The following is a 9,844-nucleotide window of genomic DNA, read 5'->3' as shown; positions in this document are numbered from 1 at the left end:
AAAATGGAAAATGGGGGGGGGGGGAGAAGGAGTGAAGAAATATCTTGGTGAATTTTACCGTTATCGGTTTTTAAGCATTTACACATAAAAAAGAGGGGGGGGGACGACCTGAATACGAACTGATGGCTCACGCCTCCTCAAGCAAACATACTAACCTCTCTGCTAGTGGGATGCTTATAACTAAAAAAGGTTGTATAGTTATGTATATTGTTCAGTTCAAACTTACGTTAATGCGGTGACCTATAAAGGGGACTAATTCAACTTATACCGCCGCTTCAGTCAACTTATTATGTTTCCCTTGTTTGAGATACCTAACAAAATAATCATCTACCAATAGTTAATTAAAGAATTGGTTAATTTTTTTTACATTGATTCTTGCGACGTCAGTTTAAAGAAATAAGTGTACAATATTTTAGCTTGATCCGAGATTGATTGTCAGAGAAATAACATGTACCAAAAACTTTTTACCAGACAGAGTGAGTTGATTTAATTTGTAGACATTATAAATGATGCTAAATTAAACATGCTCAAACTTCAGCTTAATAACTTTGAAATAAAGTACCACTGTTAAATTAAACACTCATTAGTTATTCAAAGAAAAATAATCGCTCTATAAGATGTATAAAGGAGGTTATTGTCTTTTTAAAAAAATACTATATCAATTTCAACAGCTCTATTCAACTCGTAACTTCGTGAAAACCTTTTGCGTTGGAAAAAAACTTCTGGATGGGAAAAACCTACTGTGTGGACAGGGATCTAGAAAAAGGCTCTTATAAAATTCCTTGAAATTTAACAATTGATGTATATTGTTATAAACCTGGTGGTGGCACAGATTGGGGTAGTGGTGTGAGTGTAGTCAGCCGACGCAAATCGCCCCAGGCCAGCGCTAGACGAGCGGTCAATCGTGACGAGCTACGACGGTCAGCCGAGACGAGTGTCAACACGGCGGTTCGAGAAGGATCGACGGCGGTTGGGGAAGGATCGCCGTTGTGAACAGAGCTCAGGAGCGTCACGATAGTTGTAGTCATCTGACCACCTAGAAACGTCGAGCGGCGTTCTGTCCGGTTCGAGAAGGCCAGTAGGGACCCTATATAAGAGCGGAGGTGTCGCAGTCAAGACGGTTCAGAAAAGGGGTTCATGACAGAAGGTTCACTGCAGCACAGTTCAACGGTGTGGTTCTGTACGGAACATTACGACGGTTTAGTGCGGAGTACTGTCAAGTACAGTTGAGATGACTGGCGTCTTGATCTTGGTCTGTGATCGAGTCCGACACAACGAGCCTAGTGTGTGAAGTCAGTTCTGAACTGTTGAACCCAGCGCAAGCCCGGAACGAGACGGAGAGGGCAGTGCAAGAGTTTGATACGGCGGAGAGATAGTCGTACAGTGTACGTGTTGCCAATTGTACAGTGTTGGCTGTTATTTATTCAACTATTAAAGTGTTACGTTACTTTGGAGCCCTGAGTTGTCAAGTTCTTTAAGTTGGTGGTGTAAGGTGCAGTTTGCAAAGAACCTGGATAGTGAGATTCGTAACAATATGTTGGGAAAAGAATTACTAACTCTAATTCGGACACTGGGAAAACTCTAGTTTTAGCGTTTAAATTTTTCAAGGTATGAAAAAATAATTATTTAAATTTGGCTAGAGAACTAGAAAATATTTATCTTGAGCGGACTAAACGTCGGCGGGTATTTCCGCATGTATGTTGAAGCAGGCCAGATCCTTCCATGGGCTGTAGCGCCACTGGGATGGATGGCTGTTTAAAAAATTAAGATTCAGGAGCATTTTTCGAATCGTCTTCTAACACTAGATTTAAAAGCATAAAGTCTAGTACATCTAGTGCATGACGCGCAGGACGTAATCATCTTCTTTTTTGAAGTAACGTCTGTATTATATAAGACATCTATACTCGTTCGCTAACCAGGATTGTTTCTCAGAGGTCGAGGGGGTGAAATGTGGCAGTAAAAAATATTCCATTTTTAAATCTAACATTTATTAGTGATTAAGAGAAAACTATTCGTTCTATGAGTTGTATAAAGTAGATATTGTCTTTGTACAAAACTATTTTTTTATGTTATCTTGTTATATGCATTCTATTTTACTAGATGATTTTGAATTATAGTTTGTTTAGCCAATGTAATATGATTATATAGTTACTTCATGTCAGATGAAATATGTATTGTTATGGCTCGTAAATAACCATGGGAAAAAAAATACTAGTACAAAGAAATGTGTTTACTACAGCACACCCACATATTATGTTATATTCATTATAATAAACAACTAGTTCCCAAAACGTGTCAATCATCTGTGTTCCTCTTTCCTTCACTTTGGTGAGCGTGGAATAAAATAATGAAGTCTTATAGAATATGAACAATAAAAACACCATGCGTACTTTATTAACCAGCTAAAAGTTGATTATTGGTAAGATGAACTATATGACAACTGCATTTTAAAATACCAAACATACAGTCACTATAGATTAATCTTGCTCTTGATCCATGGAATGAAACTAGATACTTTGGTGTACAGCCCAGCAGCTACGCCACACCTGTAGCCGCCAGACACGATTCCATGAATGTAGTACTTTCCGTCGCTTTCTCTGCAAGCCAGTGGTCCACCCGAGTCACCCTGGGAATAAATAGACAAACATTTTAACACATTTTAAAGAAAAAAAGCTTTTATTAAGTTGTATAATATTAATTAGTTTAGATCAGTCATGTATTTAAATTTGTAATAGGCTAACAATAATAAATCTGTGTGACTAGAGATATTTTTACCACTTGTTTTTTGTTTAGCGCAATTTCATGCTTTTAGCTTTCACGACGCGCTATGATGCTATCACTTGACCTGTTTGAGGGAAGAATGTGGCTCTCAGTTAACACCTCGTCCACTAAAGAGTGGGTTAGTCGGTCGAGCAATACTCGAGCAAATATTACTAACAAGTAATTATCTAATTTTTTAAAATGATTCTTGTTTAGTCATGGAACTATACTTTAGTCAGGTACAAGAAATAATTGTGCTAAATTTCAACTTGATCCGAGATTAGATGTAGGATAAATAATGTGTAAAAAAATTTAACCAGAGAGACATAGTGAGTTGATTTAAGCTTTGTAAATTTATAGACAGACTAATCAATGTCAATGTTGCCATATTAAAAAGAGCTATTGCTAAATAAATGAAATAACGTGTACAATTTTTTACTAGACAGACAGACAGACAAAGTGAGTGGATAGAAGCTTTGTAAAAATGTTAGAAATGTCAGGCTGATGAAGCATTCCTTTAAGATCTCCGCACACTCTCTGAGAACTCCAACAAAGACTACAATTGAAGAAAAAGTCAATTTGATCCCTAGCAGAGTGCGGTTTTATCTGCGACTGTTGTGGCCTATTTTGTGACACTTACATACTTCTTGGCCAGTGAAATCTAGTATCTCTGTTAATCGTGCTTCGTTGCGTTGAAATAGATTACTGGCTTAGTTATTTTTAAACCGATAACTCTAAAAATTATTGATCACAACTTTTTGCTTAACATAAGAAACATTAATCCATATTATGTAACTACCTGACAAGAATCTCTACCAGGTGACCCGGCACAGAAATTGGTTGTCCTCACATAGGCTCCATACATCGATCTGCATACGTTGTCTGGAACAATGGGTATCCAGACCGACTGTAAATTGGACGATCTAGACATTGAATCATGTACAGAATCTGCTAGAAAGACGAATATGATAAAATTATATATAGATTCTTTTTCAAATGGATATTCTTCAGTTGCAACAACAAAAGTAAAAAGTAGAGAAAATGAAATGAATATGTAAAACAGAATTTTGCTGAGTCCATGTAACATGTGCGAGGGTCTGTCAATGTGACGAGTAATAGTATTACCATATTAATATCCAACCTTCCGAAATGCTCCACTACATGCACTATAGTCTTAACGACTCTATTGAATTAAAGAAGTTTCTTTAGAAAGTAAGATAATTACATTAGTTGGTGCATCCTTGTGTTCATCTAGTGAATCTAGTCTTACATGTTAATTGGATTAGTAATTTCAACTAAGTCATTGGTATTTCTAGCTGATTCAGTCAACATGTTCCATGCTCTAATGGCATTAGGAAATCTCCGTATGGTATATACATCGTAAATATATCTTACTGTGCTGTCTTAGTACTGTGCTTATGTCATTCTAGAATGTTTGAATATTGACCTTGCATTTTTTTAAACACCTAAGGTACCGAAAATAAAAAGGAATCCGGAAATTGGGCAAGTCGGTTATTAGGACCGAAATGCTCACATCCGATTAATCGGATTCAACTTTAAAACTTTCCTTCCCTTTAAGTTCATATGTTTATTAAAGTATTAGACCACACTACACCGTTTCATCGTAGGAGATGCATATCTAAGGGAATGAACTTGATGCTGAAATCCGCACAATACACCGCACGATGGAACGTTTCTGTGTCGCGTGTGTACACGTGACCATCTGTGTTCATATAGGTGCATGATAGAGACTGTGTTAAGTCAGGACTTAGAATTTACCTTTAGGCTCCTCCCATTCCGTCACTCCCCATCCCATGACCTCACACCACGTGTTGTCATGGGGCGAACTTGTGGCAGTCACCAGGCAAATGGGCAGCTCACACGGATTGAGATCCATTGGGGATGACAATGTCAAAATAGCGATGTCGTTTTCTAAAGAGTTAGGAAAAGAAAGCAAAAAATACAAATATTTTTATAAAAGCAAAGGTTTATATAAGCGAAAAGCCCCATGCGATCACTGCCATAGCTTTAAATACTGCAGGATTTATCTCCTTTTCCTATATAAAACGAAATTTATTAATTACGAATAATAAAGTAATTATTTAATTTTTTGATTGATTCATGTATTGTATTCGACAATGAATGATTGTGCAAAATAAGAATGGGATTGTATATAGCATGTACAAGATTGCATCCATCCATCCATCTCTCCCTCCATCCATCCATCTCTCCCTTCATCCATCCCTCCATCCATTCATCCATCCATCCATCCATCTCTCCCTCCATCCATCCATCCCTCCATCCATCCATCCATCCATCCATCCATCCATCCATCCATCCATCCAGACCGAATAAGTTAATCATTATATAAGCTTTATAAAAAAAAAGCATAGAATGTGAGAAACACAAAACATAGCCCGCATAAATATTGTTGAAAATAGCTAAATTTAATTTTAAACTGAATATATTTTGAAAATGTATACCGTAATAATTACCGTTCAAATCAGATTTATCACTGTGTGTGGCCAATTTTCTGGTAGGTAATTCTTAAAGACATAAATAAACTGATACATTTCTAAGAAAATCATTAGAGTCGTTTCATCCAGCCAGGAAGAGATTGCGAACTATTCAGAGAATTTGTCAAAACAATTCATGACTATGATTTATAAATTGAGCGGAGAAAATGTTTGCCTAAAGACAGTGCACACTACTGTTACTGACAAGAAATGTACGTCATGCATTACCTAATGTTGCTCCGCTGTACTGGTCGTGACTTATGACCTCTTTAACAGATCGTTTATTAGCGGTTTTGAGACTCAAGGATCCAGTAAATACTATAAAGTTTGAGGCAGGCTCTACTCTGGTGACCTTTGTACTGTAGAGAGTTTATATCCATGAACGTCAGTTATTGTAAATCAAAATAAATCAATAAATTTATTAATGAAATAATATTATACTGGCATCTATTTCATGTTTTTACCCATTTCATATACATTTAGTTTCGTTAGGGTAGTTTCATAAAACGATTGAACACATTTGGTGGCCGAATCTTAATACCTCACATCCAATGTTTATGTGAATGTCGTGATTAAACAGAATAGTCCTGCACCCCCCCCCCCTTTTTTTAAACAACAATATTGTCGTAGTAGTGAAAAGAACTTCTCTTGAGTAAAGGGAGATAGTGTCCCGTGGATACTAAAGACCAGCTCCATTTCACTAGAAATGCAATTTTGTAAAGATAATATCACGAATTTATTTCAGTTGAAAAAAAAATATACTACAGTTTATGGCATTTATACTTAGTACTCGCCTTGTAAAATAAAAACTTTTTGTTTATCGTGATCTGGTCCGATAACTTTGTAAACAAATGGCAGTTAATGGAAATTTTCGTGATGCTTTTAGGCGCACACGCAGTTCGAATAGGAATTTAAAATCAGGCTCTCTTGAAAGGTAGACTAACGACTTGAGCCTCTCGAACGCCCTCTCACATGCAGTTGGATGATGATAATGATGTCTATGTAAAAAAAACAAACATCGCAGTTCCTATTGTTTTTCTTGTATATCAGAATGACAGTAAAGTTGCCTCTAACTGAAAACTGTCAGGCTGCAAGAAGAATGCTTGGAAAAAATGGACGAATCGTCATCATACTCCGGGGCTTGAGAGGCTTAAATCCCTTTTTACTGAAGCCCTAGATAAAAACAAATTATGCGCAATACATATATTTCACTAAACATGTCAAGAACATTTGGCTTCCTAGACCTGTAGGAAATGGATACATCGTTTCTGGAACAGCTAAAAGAATATGTGACATCATTTTCTCTTTCTTTACGCATCGCGGACACCGTGAGTTGAAATCTGGCCTGCAAAATATGAATTAACAGGGCATTGTGCCGTCCTGCACTTATCTATACAAGCTTTTTCTGGTCCTCAACTACGAGGAATTAATGGAATTGTAGAGTTTAGCGACTACAGGAGAAGATCTTTTTACTGCGGATATTTTCAGAGCCGGAGACTATACTTTTGTTTGAGGCACTCGAGAGTTGCTTAGTAGAAGAGTACTATGGCAGATATTTCATGTTATACGTTTTATATTGTTAATTTCATTGATTTTTAATGTAGATTTGATGATCTACATACGTACTATTTGTAAATAGGTTGAATAGCTAATAAAGTGTTTCATAAACTATAAAGTTCTGAGTTGTGACTCTTTGGAGATAATATTGATGCTCCCAGATTACATGTTAAATATTCCTGTGGTCAAGAGACTGATCCTAGTGATCCATCCCCCTAGATAACGACCATGACAACCCTCCAGGGAAACCCCTTTGTGACATCGACGTCATTTCCGGTGTAAGTCAAAGTATAAACAATAACGTTGCTGGGTGACATTTAAATGAAATACTTTTTAGCTATAGGAACTCTTACTAGCTACACATTGCCTTGTATATAGCTCAGTTGTAGCTGGCGGCGCCTCTGAATACTTACATATTATTGTATACTGTCACACAGTGAGCGGCAGTCAGAATGTGGGTGCTGTCAATGATGGAGCCCCCACATTTGCTGTATTTAACCTTGTTGTAGACGATGGCCATCCATGGGAACTCACAGCTTTTGGCATCGGTGCCGCCGATGATACGGGCAACCTTGTTGGACACACCACATATGTCTACATAGGAAGACAGGTACACATTAAACAAGATGATATATTTGACAATATTTTTAAGAGGCTATGACTTACTCCTATTGTGTGTCTGCTGTAGGAAATGTAGTTTTTGTAAGATGTTTTGTTTTAGAATTATCAGACAAGAAATAAAATCTACATAATTTTAGATTTTTATCAATGGCGAAAAAATACTATAAATAGCTCTTTGTTTGGTGTAACCCTGTTATAACTAGAAGATATGGCATATATAAAGGTTTATAGTATTTGTTTTTACTTTTTACTGTAGAATCAAAATTTGTAAAGCACTTTCTTTCTCTCCTTTTACAAAGCTATATCAAGTCACTCTGTCTGTCTGTCTGTCTGGTACAAATTTTAACACTTTATTTCTCCCACATCCATTTTGAGATCAAGTTGAAACTTTACACAATTTTTTTTGCATTTAAAATTACAAATGAGTCAATTAAATAATTGCAATAATTAATTAATTATTTGTTTGATATTTAAAAATTGAAATTAATCTCTCGGCATTAAGAGATATGGCTTGATATGAGGGAGTTTTGTCCTTAGATAATTGTACACGTTATTTTTGCCACACCCATTCTGTTCAAGTAATTCTACCAATCAATGTCTTTATCGAAAGAGTGATTTCATTGATCTTATTTTCAAACTTTTGAGACAAGACAAAGACACTTTTGTAGGAACAACGTAAACAGCTTGAACAACGTGAACAACGTGAACAACTTGAACAACTTGAACAACGTAAACAACTTGAACAACTTGAACAACGTAAACAACTTGAACAACGTAAACAACTTGAACAACGTAAACAACTTGAACAACTTGAACAACGTAAACAACTTGAACAACGTAAACAACTTGAACAACGTAAACAGCTTGAACAACGTGAACAACTTGAACAACTTGAACAACGTAAACAACTTGAACAACGTGAACAACTTGAACAACGTGAACAACTTGAACAACGTAAACAGCTTGAACAACGTGAACAACTTGATCAACGTGAACAACTTGAACAACGTGAACAACTTAAACAATGTGAACAACTTGAACAACGTGAACAACTTGAACAACGTGAATAACTTGAACAATGTAAACAGCTTGAACAACGTGAACAACTTGAACAACGTGAACAACTTGAACAACGTGAACAACTTGAACAACGTGAACAACTTGAACAACGTGAACAACTTGAAAAACGTAAACAGCTTGAACAACGTGAACAACGTAAACAGCTTGAACAACGTGAACAACGTGAACAACGTGAACAACTTGAACAACTTGAACAACGTAAACAGCTTGAACAATTTGAACAACGTAAACAACTTGAACAACCTGAACAACTTGAAAAACGTAAACAGCTTGAACAACGTGAACAACGTGAACAACGTAAACAGCTTGAACAACGTGAACAACGTGAACAACGTGAACAACTTGAACAACGTAAACAGCTTGAACAACGTGAACAACGTAAACAGCTTGAACAACGTGAACAACGTGAACAACGTGAACAACGTGAACAACTTGAACAACGTAAACAGCTTGAACAACTTGAACAACGTGAACAACGTGAACAACTTGAACAACTTGAACAACGTAAACAGCTTGAACAACGTGAACAACGTAAACAGCTTGAACAACGTGAACAACGTGAACAACGTGAACAACTTGAACAACTTAAATAGCTTGAACAACTTGAACAACGTGAACAACGTGAACAACGTGAACAACTTGAACAACGTAAACAGCTTGAACAACGTAAACAGCTTGAACAACGTAAACAACTTGAACAACGTGAACAACTTGAACAACGTAAACAACTTGAACAACGTAAACAACTTGAACAACGTGAACAACTTGAACAACGTAAACAGCTTGAACAACGTGAACAACTTGAACAACGTGAACAACTTGAACAACTTGAACAACGTGAACAACTTGAACAACGTAAACAACTTGAACAACGTAAACAACTTGAACAACGTAAACAATTTGAACAACGTGAACAACTTGAACAACGTAAACAACTTGAACAACGTAAACAACTTGAACAACGTGAACAACTTGAACAACGTGAACAACTTGAACAACGTGAACAACTTGAACAACGTAAACAACTTGAACAACGTAAACAGCTTGAACAACGTGAACAACTTGAACAACTTGAACAACGTAAACAGCTTGAACAACGTGAACAACTTGAACAACGTAAACAACTTGAACAACGTGAACAACTTGAACAACGTAAACAGCTTGAACAACTTAAACAACGTGAACAACTTGAACAACGTAAACAGCTTGAACAACGTGAACAGCTTGAACAACGTGAACAACGTGAACAACGTGAATCAACAGCTCTGGAGCAGAAGTACATGTATTTCGTCGGAAACGTTCAGGTATAA

General features: G+C 36.6%; 2 protein-coding genes across 2 annotated transcripts; one reads left to right on the top strand and one right to left on the bottom strand.

Annotated features, from left to right (window-relative positions):
* Positions 1 to 2,417: 2,417 nt before the first annotated feature.
* LOC106077507 (serine protease hepsin-like) lies at positions 2,418 to 7,353 on the bottom strand. The gene is made up of 6 exons (XM_056035874.1): positions 7,247 to 7,353; positions 5,505 to 5,635; positions 5,256 to 5,306; positions 4,540 to 4,692; positions 3,560 to 3,711; positions 2,418 to 2,626 (listed from the first exon to the last, which is right to left on the bottom strand). The coding sequence occupies exons 1-6, from the start codon at positions 7,351 to 7,353 to the stop codon at positions 2,471 to 2,473; spliced, it is 750 nt and encodes a 249-aa protein (XP_055891849.1). The 3' UTR covers positions 2,418 to 2,470.
* A 137-nt stretch (positions 7,354 to 7,490) lies between these two features.
* On the top strand, positions 7,491 to 9,844 carry LOC129927334 (trichohyalin-like). The gene is given in 2 exon segments (XM_056035869.1): positions 7,491 to 7,535; positions 8,123 to 9,844. Coding segments are annotated over 2 exon segments (1,767 nt in total).

This window comes from Biomphalaria glabrata, chromosome 7 (genome assembly GCF_947242115.1).
Source record: "Biomphalaria glabrata chromosome 7, xgBioGlab47.1, whole genome shotgun sequence".
NCBI classification, from domain to species: domain Eukaryota; kingdom Metazoa; phylum Mollusca; class Gastropoda; family Planorbidae; genus Biomphalaria; species Biomphalaria glabrata.
Note: the sequence above shows the minus strand (reverse complement) of the source record. Positions and strands in the feature narration are given on the sequence as shown.

Coding starts and splice junctions, on each gene's coding strand:
- LOC106077507 (XM_056035874.1), bottom strand. CDS start 7,353: ATGGCCATCGTCTACAACAAGGTTAAATACAGCAAATGTGGGGGCTCC. Junction 5,636..7,246: donor GTGACAGTATACAATAATAT/GTAAGTATTCAG, acceptor AACTCTCTACAG/TACAAAGGTCACCAGAGTAG. Junction 4,693..5,255: donor TGATAAATCTGATTTGAACG/GTAATTATTACG, acceptor CTAACTCTTTAG/AAAACGACATCGCTATTTTG.